At 40.2% G+C, this 17408-nt stretch overlaps 1 protein-coding gene across 1 annotated transcript in view; it reads left to right on the top strand.

The window, feature by feature from the left end:
* The window catches only part of COLQ (collagen like tail subunit of asymmetric acetylcholinesterase), a 65616-nt gene that overhangs the window by 19613 nt on the left and 28595 nt on the right, over positions 1-17408 (top strand). Inside the window, exons 2-6 of the mRNA XM_073329527.1 lie at positions 6949-7061; positions 9128-9232; positions 13648-13692; positions 14658-14684; positions 16847-16918. Coding sequence (XP_073185628.1) covers positions 6949-7061; positions 9128-9232; positions 13648-13692; positions 14658-14684; positions 16847-16918 — 362 coding nt within the window. The remainder of the gene's footprint in view (positions 1-6948; positions 7062-9127; positions 9233-13647; positions 13693-14657; positions 14685-16846; positions 16919-17408) is intronic.

Raw genomic sequence — 17408 nt, forward strand, 5'->3', positions numbered from 1 at the left:
ATCCCAGTAAGTATTACAGGCTTTCCAAACTCTTCTGTGCCAGGTGAGTTATATGCTATTTTAGGAACAGATTTTAGCTGAATAATGTAACAAGTTTCAATCTGGAATCAAAATGTCCTGATTTTGATTGGTTTAAGACACACTCTGAAATGTAATTTTTGTGTGTTGTGATGTTATGATGAAATTCCAGTCCTTGTGAAGAGCATGGAATTGCATTAAATGGTATATTATGTGAATAAAGAGACAGACACAGTCCCCAATCCAGTGAATACGTACTAGAATGTAACACCTCAGCTATTTGCGTCAGCTAGGGGTGCAATTAATCTACAACACTTCTGTCAGATTTGTTTTCATAGGAATTTAATTTGGAAATTTTATATTAATCCCTCTCTTCTAATATTGGATGGTGTCAGATGCTTCATGAGAATGAATGAAACAGGACAATTTATCAAGTGGTCCATTCCGTGTTATCTACATCCAGCTTCCGGCAGTCAGAAGTTTAGGGATACCCAGAGCATTGTGTTGCATCCCTGACCATCTTGGCTAATAACCATTAATGGACCTATCCCCCATGGACTTACCCAATTCTTTTTTGAGCCCACTTGTACTTTTGACCCTCACAATACCCCCTGGTAATGCGTTCCACAGTTTGACTGTGCATAGTGTGAATAAATAGTTCTTTATGTTAGTTTTAAATCTGCTGCCTATTCATTTCATTGGATGTGTTATGTGAAGGAGTAAATAACAGTTCCTTATTCACTTTCTCCTCACCCGTCATGATATTACAGATCTCTGTCTTGTCCCCCCTTAGTTGTCTCTTTTCTAAGCTGAACAGTCCCCGTCTTTTGAATCTCGCCTCTAATGGAAACTGTTCCATGACCTTAATCATTTATGTTGCCCTTCTCTGTACTTTTTTCAATTGTAATATATCTTTTTTTGAGATGCGGCGATCAGAACTGTATGTAGTATTCAAGTTGTGGGGCATACACTGGGTTTATATAGTGGCATTATGATATTTTCCGTCTTATCTATTCCTTTCCTAATGGTTCCTAGTATTCTGTTAGCTTTTTTTGACTGACACTGCACATTGAGCAGATGTTTTCAGAGAACGATCCACGATGACTCCAAGATCTCTTTCTTGAGTGGCAACAGATAATTTAGATCCTGTCATTTTGTATGTATCGTTGGGATTACATTTTCCAATGTGCATTACGTTGCATTATCAACATTGACTTTCATCTGCTATTTTGTTGCCCAGTCACCCAGTTTTGTGAGATCCCTTTGCAACTCTTCACAGTCAGCTTTGGACTTAACTCTCTTCAGTAATTTTGTGTTGTCTGCAAACTTTTCTGCCTCACTGTTTCCCCCCTTTTCCAGATCATTTACGAATACGTTGAATGGCACTGGTCCCAGTACAGATCCTTGAGGTACCCTCCTAGTTATCTCTCTCCAATGTGAAAATGGACCATTTAGTCCTACCCTTTGTTTCCTGTCTTTTAACCTGTGACTGATCCATGAGAAGACCTTCCCTCTTATCCCATGACTGCCTACTTTGCTTAAGAGCTTTTGATGAGGGACCTTTCAAAGGCTTTCTGAAAGTCCAAGTATACAGTATCCACTGGAAAAAGAAAAGGAGTACTTGTGGCACCTTAGAGACTAACCAATTTATTTGAACATAAGCTTTCGTGAACTACAGCTCACTTCATCGGATGCATACTGTGGAAAGTGTAGAAGATCTTTTTATACACACAAAGCATGAAAAAATACCTCCTCCCCCCACTCTCCTGCTGGTAATAGCTGGTATCCACTGGATCTCCCTTGTCCACATGTTTGTTGACACTCTGAAAGAATTTTAATAGATTGGTGAGTCATGATTTCCCTTTATAAAAGCTGTGTTGACTCTTCCCAAAATATTCATATATTCTTTACTATAGTTTGAAGTTAGGATCAACTCCAGAGCCTCTTTAAAAAATTGCATTACATTAGCTATTCTTCAGACATCTGGTGCAGAGGCTGATTGAAGTGACAGGTTACATACCACAGTTAGTAGTTCTGCAAGTTCATATTTGAGTTCCTTTAGAACACTTGGGTGAATAGCATCTGACCCTGGTGACTTTTTACTGCTTCTCAATTTGTTCCAACAACTCCTCTATTGACACCTCAATCTGGGACAGTTCCTCAGATTTGTCACCTAAAAAGAATGGCTCAGGTATGGGAATCTCTCTTTGTAGTGAAGACCGATGCAAAGAATTCCTTTTGCTCCTCTGCAATGGCCTTGTCTTTCTTGAGTGCTCCTTTAGCACCTCGATCGTCCAGTGGCCATTCTGATTGTTTGACAGGCTTTCTGCTTCTGATGTAATTAAAAGAAAATTGCTGTTGATTTTTGGGTCTTTTGCTGGTTGCTCTTCAAATTCTTTTTTGGCCTGCCTAATTATACTTGACTCGCCAGAATTTATGTACCTTTCTATTTTCCGCAGTGGGATTTGACTTCCAATTTCTAAATGATATGCAGTGTAGTTGTAGCTGTGTCAATCCCAGGATATTAGAGACATAAGCTGGGTGAGATAACAGACATTGGCCCAATAGGAGATATTACCTCATCCACCTTGTCTCTCTAATTTTAAATGATTTCTTTTTGTTGACTCTTTTACTCTGTTTTTTAGCCATGGTGGCATTTTTGACCTTTTTTTTTTAAGAATACATATATATATATATAGTTTGAGTCTCTCTTATGATGTTTTTTATAAAGTTTCTATGGAGCTTCTAGGCATTTCACTCTTGGGACTGTTCCTTTTAATTTCCATTTAATTAGCCTCCTCATTTTTGTGCAGTCCCCTTTTTTGAAGACAAATGCTACTGTGGTGGGTTTCTTTGGTACTTTCCCCTCTACAAGGATGTTAAATTTAATTACATTATGATTGCTATTACTGAGCGGTTCAACAGTGTTCATTTCTTGGAGCAGATCCTGGGCGCTGCTTAGGACTAAATCAAGAATTGCCTCTCCCCTTCTATGTTCCAGGACTAGCTGCTCCAAGAAGTTGTCATTAATAGTGTCTAGAAATTTTATCTCTGAATCGCATCCTGAGGTGACATATTTCCAGTCTATATGGGGATAGTAGAAATCCACCACTGTAACTGGGTTTTCTGTTTTCATAACATCTCTAATTTCTGTGAGCATTTCACAGTCACTGTCACCATCCTGATCAGGTTATCAGTAGTAATATATTCCTATTGCTATACTCTTCCTATTCAAGCATGAAATCTCTATCCTTAGAGATTCTATGGGACTGTTGGAGTCATTTAAGATTTTTTTTACTATATTTACTATGCTTTCTTTTAGATATAGGGTCACTCTGCCACTAGTGTGACCTACTCTGTAATTCCTATATATTTTGTGTGATAATATTACCAGGCCCCATTGATTACCATTATTCCACCATGTTTATGTGGTGCCTATTATATCAGAATTAAATACCAGTCACTCAAGTTCACCCATCTTAGTATTTAGATTTCTTGCATTTGTGTATAAGTAAATTATAAACTTATAAAATTTGTCAATATTTAGTTGTGTGCCTTCGTGTGATGTAATTGAATTGGCCCCTTTTTCATTTGACTATTTCTCTTCAGCTCCTACCCTTACTCCTGAAGAATTAATACAATTATGGAAGAGTTAGCAAGATTATTCTATTGTGCCCCACCCATCAGCCAGCAATTAAAGTGTCAGCTTACTTCTGATTGCAGAATCTTTATGACTAGTGATGATGTATGAATCAGAAATAACACAACTTGATTTTCAGTTCCAAGGCTGACTTAGGTCAATCTGAGCACATGTGATCTGGAAGCCACTGAGGGAATGCATATAGCTTCCCTGACTGGACTGTAAACTTTGAGAAGTTTAGTGGGCGAGTGGCAAAAAATGTTTCCTGTCTGAATGCCAGTGGCAAAGGGAACTGGTAAGATGCAGATCCAAGAAGTTTTCCTGGAAGAGAAGAAATGTCATTTGAAGTAACCTGGGTGGTACCTTTCCTTGGAATGAAAGCAAAGTCTCAGGGCTTGGCTACATGGGGAAAAAGCTTGTAGTCGCTAGTGTGCACTAGGTACTCTGAACTAGCTACTCCACTAAAACTCCCCATGTTAATGCGTTTACTGCAGCCTAAGAGTGCCTTTGTGCATTAAGGGAGTGCATTAAGCTAAACCACCCGAGGGCACTGGGTGTGCAGTAAGGGTATCCACACAGGGTATTAGTACGGAGTAGCTAGTGCATTTTACATTCACAACATAGTTTGCTATGCACTAAACTTCCCATGTAGAAAGCCCTGAGTGAGTGGTGAGTGGATTTAAGGGTTAGGGCCGAGCTTCTCAAAGGCATTGTGTGCCTAACCCCCACTGAAATCCATGGGAGTTAGGTGCCTAAGCCCCTTTGGGGATTTGGCCCTAGGTGCTTTGACAAAAGGTGTGGTTGTCCCTCTAATGGGCGGCTGAAGGTTGTTCAGTTCTCTAAGAGAGAGACTGAGTGTATGAGAACAAAGATAATGCTTTTAGACAGGGCTATGTTTACTAAGTCCAACTAATTTTATTTTGGTATTTTTTTTAGATGTTAGTTCTTTCAGTAATTTCTTTGTATGTCGTTGTTCTTTCAAACCTGGTTTATTACTTCTGTCCTGGGTTAGTATATTGCTGTTCAATTTGATTAAGATTTATTTACATAATCTATCTCCTTGTCTATGGCAAATGCAGTGCTTGAACTCACACGAAAATGCAAAAGATACGGAATAGAACCTAATGTGACCACATCTGCACACGGTGCTCACTGTTACAGAAGAATCCGGGGAGACACTTTCAGCCGCGATTAATTTAAACACTAAAAATTAGAGTTAATTTGGCAGCCATAGAAATCTAGGGTTAGACTCTGGCCCCTACTCCAGCTCCTATATGCCACTCAACATTGGCCTGTGGGGCTGATAAAGAGGCTACAGTGGGTCAGAGGAGAATTCCCCAAGCAAAGGAGGAGTGTAGGGCTGATGTAAGTGGCATTATGCTGCCCTCCCTGGCCGTGGGGATGGGGGTGGAATGGGGCCTAAGGGATCAAGCTTGTAGAGCTCAGTGCTTTGGGGATTCTGGACTTCAAACAATCTAACCCTGAGAGCACCCGGGCATGGCTGGCTGTCCTGCTTTATGGCTGGGGAAAGCAAGTAAAGAACATCCGAAATCATCACTGACTCCTTCAAAGAAGGCATTCCATCAGCCATCCAAGGCAATGCAATACTCCTGCCAGTTCTGACAAAACCTTATGCTTGATGTCAATGACCTTGCAAAGTACTCACTGCTGCCCCCATTACCAGATGCTCCTTCCTGAGCAAAGTGAGCACAAAGGTGATAGCAACAGTAGCCTGACTCAGATGGGAAAAAAGTTCCTGACCTTGCAGAAACCAGGCCTCCATACTTATTCTGCATGTTTCCTCTGAAAGCGACGATACCTCTGACGTACACACAGCACATAGCAGAAATGGGTGGAACAGCCATCTGCGGGCTTTAATCATTCCTTGCAGAACGTCATGATGCTCCTCCTCCAGATGGAGTCCTGTTGGGCTCAGCATTGTCATCCTTTCTCTTCAGCATATATATTTGAAAGCACTCAGAGAGACTGTGAGATGAACTACTGCATCAACACTATACTGAAGGCCTTCAGGCACATGTTACTTTCTGCACCAATGCAGCCACAGTGCCTTTGATGGGACCCCTGGACTCTTGCCAATAGTACTTGGGTATTTTAAAGGACTATGAGAGGTCAAGTTCTCAGTTCTAAGTCTCATCCAAAAGACAGAAACTCCACCTATACAGTGCCCCAGCATTTAGTATTGTCTAGTATAGTATTCTGAAAACAGCTACATGGCAAGTCACTAGGTTTTGTTTCCTCAGAATTGAGCAATACTGAGAACAGGAGTAATGGCCACCAATAAAATGATGAAATGATATATGCAAGTAATAGGTTATAATTGGTTGCACCTCAGCTGAGTGAAAAATATTCATCTTAGGTGGCAAATTGATAAGGTTTTTTTTCCTGCCCCTTTCACTTCATAACCACTTTAGAATGTTACTTGGAAATGTTAAAGGAAAAACTCCCCTTAGGTACTCTGATCTATCTCGCCACCCAGGTGAGCCTACTTTTGTGATCGATGGTCCCTTACACCAAGTATCACAGCAATATCCAGGTTACTCCCAATCCCAAAGGACCAGTTACTTATCCCAGGTCAGTTGCACCTTAGATCTCATACCAAAGACCACACTTGGAGCCAATCCTACAATAAGCTATGTGAAGATCTATTAAAAAGGAAAAAGAGAGTTATGTACAAGTTTAAAGCTGCTAAATATAAATACACAAATGAGTTACAATCTTAAGTTTGAAAAGTTTCTATAATCAGCTAACGCTATATGTCCTTTAGGGCTAACCCAGGCTAAGCAGCTGGGGATCTCTTGCTTATGCCTCCCTCAGAGACCAAGAGGCATAGAGATACCTAGTTCCTTTTGTGTGGGGTTTTTACCCCCTTCCTGCCATGTGCTCTGAGCTGAAAACTCAGCTGATAGGAGGAGTCCACTTGAATGACTCATCTTCACGGGGAGGAGAGCAGAACAACAAAAGTCTTTTGTCCTCTGGTAGATGGTACATAGGGAAATTCCAGTTACGACAACCCACAATATCAATGGACCTTTCCTTCTGCAAAGGGCTTAGCACCTTCTGTTGAAGATCTGCCCTTCACCCTAATTAATATTGCTCTTCTGTCTGGTGATTTACGCAGTGACAGAGGCTCACTATACAACTACTCAAACATTACTTTACAATATGGGCTACAGAGGTCATAAGAGAGATTAATGCACCTACATTTTTCAAGCCATTTGAATCTAGCAGCATTTGCCCGTTAGTAATGGCTGAGTGTTTCTTTTGAACAGACCTCCCTTGCTTGGAACAGAAGAAACGAATTAATAACAGAGCATGCTGTCTCCTTGCCCCTCCTCCACCGCCGTTATTTCCACCACCGTATTTCAAACAGGGCTGGGATTCTGTAAGTATTGCCTGGGAGCATTTCTCTTGCCTCTCCTATTTTTGTTTTTTTAAATACACGCGTGTACCCTTTCTTAGCACTTTCTGGTTGTTGTATTCCAGCAATCCCATCTCGCCATACAGTGCAGCAACAGGAAACACTTTATTGTTTTCATTTTGAATGGATGCTAACTCAGTCTCCAATTGTTTGTGGGCCGGCACCCAGCTTTAAGTAATCTGATATTGACTCAACACCTCCATCTTTGTTTGCTTTGGACAAATAGGTCAGCCGACAAAACAGTCTCCCTACTGCATTTCCATCAGCTTTTCCTCAGCATCCACTCTGTGTATGCGCTGTGTATGGAATCCCTGCTTTAGTCAGATCTGTATAGCTATGATTGTTACTCAGTGCTATGAATTGGCTCTTTGCCTATCTTATCATAGCAATGTTGTCTGCTCACTTACATGTGTCACCAGCCTACACTGGCTCCAAAACATTTTCTCCCCGGGAGGGAGAATTTTCTCATTGGTCTCTTGTTAATTTCTCATTGTTAGTGCCCCACAACTATTGTGAGCTATTTTTCTTTGAGATCCAAGGCAAATACTCCGATTTCCAATACTATGTAAGTTATCATATTATACTAATATTTTAGAATCATAGAAATGTAGGGCTTCAAGAGATCATCTAGTCCATCCCCTTACATTGAAGCAGGATTAAGTATACCTTGGATATTTTGTCAAGAATGTATAGAGGGTGTGATCTAAACCCTTTGAAGTCAGTGCTAAAATGCCCATTAACTTCAATGGGTTTTGGATTAGGTTTATAGCACTACTCCCACCAAACTGAAGAAACCAGAACTTTCTAATATTCTGAAGTTCTGGCTAGTGTTTAGAATGAGTACGTTATTTTTTGTTTAGTCTCTTAGTCAGCTACAGTACTTAAAAGCTACTGTTTAAATCCAACTGTATAATCACAAGTAGAGACATTTTTCCTGAAAGCGTACCTTATCATTATCTTCTTATTAAAAATGTATATAAAACAAATTAATCTCTGTGTCTCTAGGATCCTCACGAACTGAGCCCCAATATTCTCTGCTGAGGGGGTTTTCAGCAGCAGCATGTTGCTTTAGTTCTAAACTCTTGCTTGAGGAATGGATCTTCGCTTTTGCGAGTGAAGACAGGTTTTGTTAATCCCAGTTACTCCATATCATTATTCTTATGCATTTCAGTATTAGTATTCTTATGCTAGCAGGCATAAGCAAGGTGGTTTGCTAATGCAAGCCAGTTACTGATGGTCAAGTACTGTGGTTGAGGGAACCAGCTCTAGTACTGTGCTTAAGATTTTTTGACTGACTGACTCTAGGTTTCCCCTCTCTGTCTTAACAATAAGATACCGTGCTGGGCCCTGGTGCATGCTCTAACCTGATTACAGTCTATGCTCATGTAGGGCTTTATCCATTGGGAGTCAATGGGAGATTTTCCCCTGACTTTCAAAGGAGTTGGATCTGGCCTGTAATGAATGAATATCCATGCAGTTAAATATCACTAGAGTGAAGTTTACTCAGTCGAGAGCACAGGTTAATGTAGTTTGTATTATTAGAGCAAAGAGGCTATTTCTGGGCTGTGCTGTTACTCATAAATTGTGCCTGTAAGGAGCTGAGTCAAGTTTAAGAATAGATTTGGGTCCCACACTAGCTGAGAGGGCATGCTATGGTGCTGGCACACTGTTATGACAGTGCTGTTAGAAGGGAGGATGAAACGTGGGGTGGGTGATGATAATTAAGATGGTTACTGAAGTGAGGATAATTAAGTTTCCATTAAGAGAAATGCATGATAAACCACAAACCTGCACTGGACCCTTGTAAGTGGGTGGAATTAAATGCCCTACAGATCTGTACTGTTGCTGATTGATTGTTCATGCCTCCCTGTATGATGTGTATTGATGTTTTAACTGGGAATTGGTCCTGCTTCGAGCAGGGGGTTGGACTAGATGACCTTCTGGGGTCCCTTCCAACCCTGATATTCTATGATTCTATGATTCTATGTGTGTGGATGTGTGTATATATATATATATTTCTTTTTGTTTAGAAGCTGCTTACCCTTGATATGAAACATTTATGTCAAGAGCTTCAGATAACACAAGCTTCACGTGAACCAGAATTCAATTGCCCTTCAGGGCCTCCTGGCCCCCAGGTTAGTACTGTATCTTAAACAATACCCTTCCATGTTCTGATCTGTTCTAAGCTCCTTACAAAGCTGCTGCAGTTTTGAAAATGGTATTTAATTTTTCACAATATTTTAAACTAAGGTTGGACTTTTTAAAAAGTTGGCATAAATAACATATTTGTCTATTTCCTCTCTCTGCCAAATGCCCTCCAGGCAAAGACTTGAGGTTGCACTTCATTTTCATCTGCTTTAAACCAGCCTAAAGTCTTGAATCATTTAACCTCCATGGAAATTTCAGGAACCATCATTTCAAGCCTTCAACTAGTCTCTATTGGTTTTCTTTTAATATTGGTCTCTGTTGTTTTCTGCTGGAGGATCAAGAGCTCTAGAAATGAGTACTCTACTAGCAGAATATCCATTGCTCTGTTTAGAAACCTACTTGCCAACTGGAAACAGTAGGAACCAGCTGAAAATTTTCTGCAGGAATTTCCACTAGGGAATCCATCTTTCTAGGCATGGAGGATTGGATAAGACTCTTGCCAGAGCACTACAGGGCGGATCCAGTATTGACTGGTGAGTGGAACAAAGCTCTCCCTCAATGCTGAGTGCAACATTTCTGCAAGGTGGGCTGTTGAGGACCAGAAAATGAAAGGCGGGATCCAAGAGTTGGACAGTGTTTCGCACATGTCAGCTCAGAAGACCATAAAGCCTCAGAGCCCTCACAGAATGGTATGTTTTGCAAAGGTGGATTCTACACAGACACCAATAAATGCCATATTATGAGGAAAGGTCCACAACACTGATTAAAACCTGTGCAGTTTTATCTTAGTGAAATATTTGTGTCATAAATTAAATGCATACAGTCTATACATTAAAGGCAATATGGTGCAGTGGCTAGGGCACTGGGCTGGGACTCGGGAGACCTGGTTTCTATTTCTAACTCTGCTACTGACCTGCTCTGCAACCTTGGGCAAGAAACTTTATCTATCTGTGCCACTGTTTCCCCTCCCATTCTTTGTCAAATTCGCTTGTAAAGAGGAGGATTAGGAATTTTATGCCAGAGCGTTTTGGTCCTTTTGAAATGAAATTACTTTAAAATGTTCCTCCCAGGGAAATTTTCATTTTTTCATTGCAATTCAGAATGGCATTTTGTTCGGGAAATGTGGGAGTTTGTCATGGGTGAGAAATTCCAGTTTCCACTCAGCTCTAATTGTAAGGTCTTTGGGTCAGGGACTGTCCTGTACTATGAAATGTACAGTGCCTAGCACAATGGGGCCTTGATCTAGGTTGGGGCCTCTAGACACTGCTGCAATACAAATAATACCAAAAATATGTACTATGCTACAGTAGAATCTCACTAATGCATGTTTATGACTAGGAGATCTTTTGGGAATCACTGTATTTTACAAATTAATAAGTGCACAAACACAATTTTAAAAAGCAACGCTAATAGGCTTTGTTCAAATGGAATTTAGTTTTAATTATTTACACAATAATACTTCATAGTAGACTAGTAACTATTCTGTAGTGTATTTTGTAAAAATAATAAGGTCTCATCATAGCGCCTTGTCATTATATCTTTGCTGAAACGTGGGGTGAGGCAGACATATTTTGCATATGGTGTGTGTAGATTAGTGACGTGCAAATGATCATGGTTCTCTTGTACTATACTGAGCAGTGTCTTATGTACATTATTATACAGTCCCACAATGTACTCAGTGATGTTCCAAAGGATTTATGAAGCTGCAATATGTGGGAAAGATGACAATAGTTATTTGAGTCTAAAAATAGAACTCCTGAAACACTGAATACATCAATTCTTCCTTTAACTAAAAGAGCAATAATGCTGAATGTGATGGTCTACAAAGACCATTGACACAAATAGTATTAATAAAGTGGCTAAAGAATTTATGAAATTTATTTTCTTAGAGCACTTGTGTCATAAATATAAAGGGAAGGGTAAACACCTTTAAATCCCTCCTGGCCAGAGGAAAAACCCTTTCACCTGTAAAGGGTTAAGAAGCTAAGATAACCTCGCTGGCACCTGACCAAAATGACCAATGAGGAGACTAGATACTTTCAAAGCTGGGGGGGGACGGACAAAGGGTTTTCTCTGTCTGTGTGATGCTTTTGCCGGGACCAGAGCAGGAATGGTTCCCAAGCTTAGAGCAGAAAATCCTCTGGACAGTATCATTTCAGCTCCTGGCACATGGAATGGAAATATTGGTATTAAAATAAACAAATAATCTAAGATAATAGCTCCAAACACCTTTTTTTTTGTAACTTGAATGTCCCTGATGTGAGTCACACTGAACATTCTCTACAGAATCTGAGATGAATTTTACGTTTTCATTTTACCTCATATATATACTTAGCCGGCCAAATTCTACTCTGAGTTACACCACTGTAAATCTAAAGTAACTCCACTGACTTCAAAGTAGCTATACTTGAGTGTAACTGAGGATAGAATCTGGCCCTATTCATATAGTGTGATGATTAGTTTACATTGTATTTTGGATGGTATAATTGCTACGAACAGGCAGTATTCAGAATTGAACCAAGTAATTTGTGTGGTGGGGTCAAGTCCCTAACTATCAAGGCTCAGAGGATATCCTCCCCTGGACAATTTTTAAAAAATATCTGCCCTCTGGTGCAGTCTAAAACCAAAACAGTTGTTTTTCAGAATCTTTCTGAGTTGAGGCTCAAAGTCTCCCCTGGTTTAATGGTAGAGATGCCTTCACCTGAAGTGGCAAAATCCCTCCACCTCCTTCAGTTAAAACACTAAACTGACTTGTGGTGTTTGAGGGAATGGAGTTTCAGAAGTGCCTTCTTCAGAGCCTTCCTGAATAATGACTTCTGGATTGTATCGTCATTGCCCATGACCTATGTCCTGTTGACCAAAGCCACAGTAATGATTTCAAGTGTCACTTCAGGGAAATTAGAAATGAAATAGTTTGATACAGTTTTATGGCCTGATACTTGAAGAGGTCGGGCCAGCACCCCCAGTGAGGTGTAGAGTCCCCTCCATTGCTCAACCGATTGAAAAGAGTCCCCTCAGATCCCAATGAGCTAAAATACAGCTTTAGACTGAGTCAGACATCAGACAGCATGAGAGAAATTTATACCAGAGATAGTGAGACCTATAACTTAGTTTGAGATTTAATTTAAAACAGTTAGAATTTTTTTTTAGAGACTTAAGATCTTTTGGACCTCCTAGTTTAAAAATGCTATAACAACAGCAGTTATGAAAATTATATTTCAGAGCACGGCATTTCATTTTCACAATGTGAATGGTGTGAAAAATTTCACCCCATAAATGTGACCCTCAAATATTTGTCTTTTTGTCACATTTATGAGGAGGTAAATATAATTTGTTTCACAGCTATTTTTCAGAAAAATGAAAGGTGAATTTTGCTGTTGGAAACCCTTTTTGTTTGGGGGGGAAAACAAAACAAACAAAAAATCATATCAGTTCACTGAAATAAGAAGTTCTTAAAATCACAGCAAAATTTCCATGATCAGGGATTTTCGACCTGGAGGTTTTGATCTCTACAGTTTGCAACTATCTTTCCCGTCTCTTATTGTTAAATGAAAGGAAGGTCCTGGCTAGATGGAAGGAAGTTGCAGGAGGTGAAGAGATCTTCATAAAGAAAAGGGAGCTGCAGCCCTGAAAAGGCTAAGAAATCCTGTCTAAGATAATGAGTCATAAAGTCTAAGGCCAGAAGTCACCACTAGATCACCTTGCCTGACTTCGTGCATATCACAGGCCACCAATACCAGCCAGCACCCACTCACTAAAGCCAACAACCAAAATTAGACCCAAGTATTACAGCCCACAGGAGAATAGGCTATTCCTCTATCCCACATAGAGAGATAAGAGGGACTGAGGTGCACCCATGCCCAAGGCCCTTGCAATGGCAGGGAAAATAACTTATTTCAGCGGTTTCATTCTGAAGAAAGGTTTATAGAGTGTCACAGCTTCCCATTACAAGGTTTTTTGCAAAGCATAATGAATACATTTTAGACTATTCCATTTACAGTCACTTTGGTTGAACAGATTGCCTCAATTTTTGATGCGTTAGCACTCCACACCAGTTTCAGCATTCTTTCCATCTCTTGCTCTCCAGAATTCCATCAGCTTCCTTGATGTGTGGCCTCTTTGCTCTGCTCCAGCCCCTTTTTTTTGCTATTTCTTCCTCACCTCAAAACTGCCCTTTCTGCATTCACTGCACCAGACCTCTCCATTTCCTGCCATTCAGTGATGCCACAGCACTTACAATTAAAGAGGAGCCTGAACCGGCACAACAAACACCTGTAAACTTGGGGGAAGTCACTTCCCAGAGGAACTCTCAGTTCTCAGACAGATAGTTCAGGGCAAGGAAAACAAGGAATGGGTATTTTTTTTAAAGTAAGTTTACAATTTCCTTCACTTTTCTCCGTAGGGCCCACAAGGAATTCCTGGTGTGATGGGACCAAAAGGAGAAAAAGTAAGTACCAACTCTTTTGGCGTTTTTGTTTGTTTGTTTGTTTGTTTGTTTGGAGGGTAGGGGAAAGAGAGAGAGAGCAGGTGGCTGGGATTTTGTTTTGCTTTCAGGTTTTTGGGTTTTTTTCGTGGTGGTGTGTTCTTTGGGTGGGTGGGGGATAGGGTGACCGGATGTCCCAAATTTACAGGGACAATCCCGATATTTGGGGCTTTGTCTTATATAGGGACCTATTTCCCTCCTACCCCTCCCGGACCCGATTTTTCACACTTGCTATCTGGTCACCTAGTGAGAGTTTGCTTTAATGCCAGCTGGATTCCATAGATCAGTTTCAGGCTGTAATTTAAAGCTTCAACTATAACTATTCAGTATCATTGTGGGCCTATTGTATAGCTTTTCATAATGACACCTTCTATATCTACAAAATGCTGTAGAAAAGGCGGATTGTTGATACCCTATGGGTGGGATTTCCAAAAGCACTTAAGGAGCACAAGTTACATTGGAAGTCAATGGTCCCAAGTTGCATAGTAACTTTTGAAAATTGTACCCTATTTGAAGAAACAAAAAGCAGCGCCATCCCATGCAATATCTAATATATGGGTCCATTCAGATACAATAAATAGTTTTCACATTAATCTTTTTGACTTCAATTCAGCAAAATAGTTAAGCACATGCTTAAGTCCACACACATTCAGCAAAGGACTTAAGCAGAAGCTTAATTTTAAGCATATACCTAATGCTAAGTATACGTTTAAGTGCTTTGCTGAATAGGGTGGGATTGCTGAATTGGGACCCAAATATAACTGAAGATGCCATTTATTCTGTTACGTGAGTATTGTCCACTTTAGCTCATAGAGTGAAGTCCAAGACACACAGATCTTCCCAATTCCATTTTTAAGTACATTCATTTATGACCTGCTGTTCTTCACTTGGTATCTCCATGACTAATATGTTTTTTTTCCCTGTGGCAGGGGGAAATTGGCAGACCAGGAAGAAAGGTACGAATCAAGGTTTATAGAATCTGGTTCATGCACCAGCCTCATAGCTGACATTGGCAGCTAGTAGGGGTTGACCCAGATGTCTAATTGGAGTCTATTTGAATTCTGTGTGAAAATGGGTAACAAGATATGTTCCTAACCACACTATTAAAAGAGAGTAGAGAATAACCTGAGCTAGATGTCTGTGCCTAAGGGAGTAGACTTTGGGAACAGTTATAAAAGCTGTAAAAAAAAAAAAAAGTCAAAATTAAAATCCCGACTGATCCACAGAGAAACACAAGCCTAAGTCGGACACCCATTGAAAATAGGGTTCAGTTAAATGACTTTTGTGTCAAAAGACAAATAACTGTTAGTGATTATACTTGAGGGGTTCTGGCACCAGCACAATATGCTGACTACAACCTTGCATTTGCTGACATGTGAGCCATGCTATATTGTCAACAGTATGTGCCCCTAAATGTCACAAAATATTTCATCTCACTGGCTAAGTGCTTCCTTTTAATGTAATTAATTTTCAAAAGAAGCCAAAAAATCCTCTGCAGGATGAAATCAGAGATATGCAGAGATTAGGTCATTCCACCAAGAAAAGAGCCATTCTTTTAAATAATACACCGAATATTTTAACAATAGGCACAAATCAATTAATTCAAATTAATACAAGGCATGTAAATATAAGAACTATGTATATAGTATTTATTTATTTATTTAGATTTCAAATGCCAGATAGAAAAAAAATAAATGACCTGTATAACTCTGAGTTTCCCAGATAGTAATATTTCAGAGAGTGTCATCAAACATGATAATGAGACGGCATATCTTAGACACTGGAATACTTGCTCTTCTCATTAAAATCATCAGATCTCTAAAGAGAAGTGGGGCTAAATACAGTCCTAGAGTAAGTGAGCACAACTACTGAGTGAAAGCTGGCTGGCTTATTCTAAGGCATACTTTTAGCCCTAGTGGTCTTGATTGGAGTCCTAAGGCCAGCTCCACAGCCAGTGTAAATGGATGCAGCTCCAGGATCTGGTCCTAGAGGTTTCTTACAAGTTTTTTACCCTAATTATAGTCATAATTAATAAAATATATCAATATTGTAGGTTAACATTTGAAAAAGAAAGTAAAATGAATCTATAGAAATGCAGTGTTAGTAAATGTGATTTACTGGGGGGAGGGATAGCTTAGTGGTTTGAGCATTGGCCTGCTAAACCCAGGGTTGTGAGTTCAATCCTTGACGGGGCCTTTTAGGGATCTGGGGCAAAAATTGGGGATTGGTCCTGCTTCAAGCAGGGGGTTGGACTAGATGACCTCCTCAGGTCCCTTCCAGCCCTGATATTCTATGATTCTATGGATCTAGTTTAGAGATGCCAAACCCGTGAAAAAACACAGATGTTGGGCTTGTTTTTGGCTTGTAGCTTGTTGCTTCTTTGGCTTGTAGCTTGTTGCTTCTTTTTTTTGATCAACTCCTGGCAAGCGGGGCAAGGGAGGACGAGCAGGGGCAAGGAGGGGAGAGAGTCAGGGGTGCACAGCGGGCCCACCACAGTCCCAGACTGCAGGCCCGGGGGACCTAGTCTCATAGAGTGTTGGGGTTCTTAGAGATTGGCTTGTTTTGGCCTTGTTTTGAAATGGAATTAGCTTGATTTTCGAATTATTGTGAAAGTTGGGGTGCTTATTTACTGTGTGAAAGTTGGCAAGTGTGGTCTAGTTCTGTTCTCCCTTACTGTATATTTGGTTTGCATTGGTGTAACTACAAGGGGTTACTCCTGATTTAAATTGGCATACGTGAGGGCAGAATTTGGTTTACTGATCCTGTTTTTAGGGATGAATATCTTAAATTGCATGTAGAGTCTCCCATCACTGATCTATATATACTATACATACTTCCAGCACTGATATATATACTATGCGTTAGAATATATTTGTTTCTGAGAGTCCAAACTTCCCTTCTTAGACTCAACAGAAAGCATACTATGGATTTCTTGGGATTAAAAAAAAAAAAAAAAAAAAGCCAAAATAATGTCTCAGTTGCAATTTTTTTCTTGAAGATACTGTACTGAAGATATTAAAATACTTCTTCTCTAATTTGCATCTCATCTGTGATCGAACCCCATGTGCTGGAATGATATTAAACCCATTTTCATAATATTTGATTGTTTCCTTTTAAGGGTAGACCAGGTCCTCCAGGTGTCCCGGGAATGCCAGGACCAATTGGATGGCCTGGACCAATGGGACCTAAGGTAACATTTAAACACTTTTACTACATTGAATTTGTATATATTGAGCAGAATGGATAATTTTTTTCTTGCCCTTCAGGAATTAAACTATGTTAAATGAAAATTGCCAAATCAAGTCTAACGGAGACTTGCTAATAATCAGCGGTGCTGGAACAATTTGTACAGTGGGATTGCTGAGAGCCATTGAACCAAACTGTAAATGCTTTATATAATGGAAACCACTTCAAGACAGGGAGTGCGATAGCAATGTTTTAGTCATGGGTATTTTTAGTAAAAGTCATGGACAGGTCATGAGCAGTAAACAAAAATTGATGGCCCTTGGCCTGTCTATGACTTTTACTATATACCTCTAACTAAAACTTGGGCCGGTGCTCAGGGGTGGCAGGGGGTGATCCAGGGGTGTCGTGGGTGCTGCGGGATGGTGGCCCAGGATCCTTGCTGATGCTGGGGGGGGGAGGTGGGCAGCGACACATGAACTAGGACCCATGCAGGG

Source organism: Lepidochelys kempii, chromosome 2 (assembly GCF_965140285.1).
Source record: "Lepidochelys kempii isolate rLepKem1 chromosome 2, rLepKem1.hap1, whole genome shotgun sequence".
NCBI lineage: Eukaryota > Metazoa > Chordata > Testudines > Cheloniidae > Lepidochelys > Lepidochelys kempii.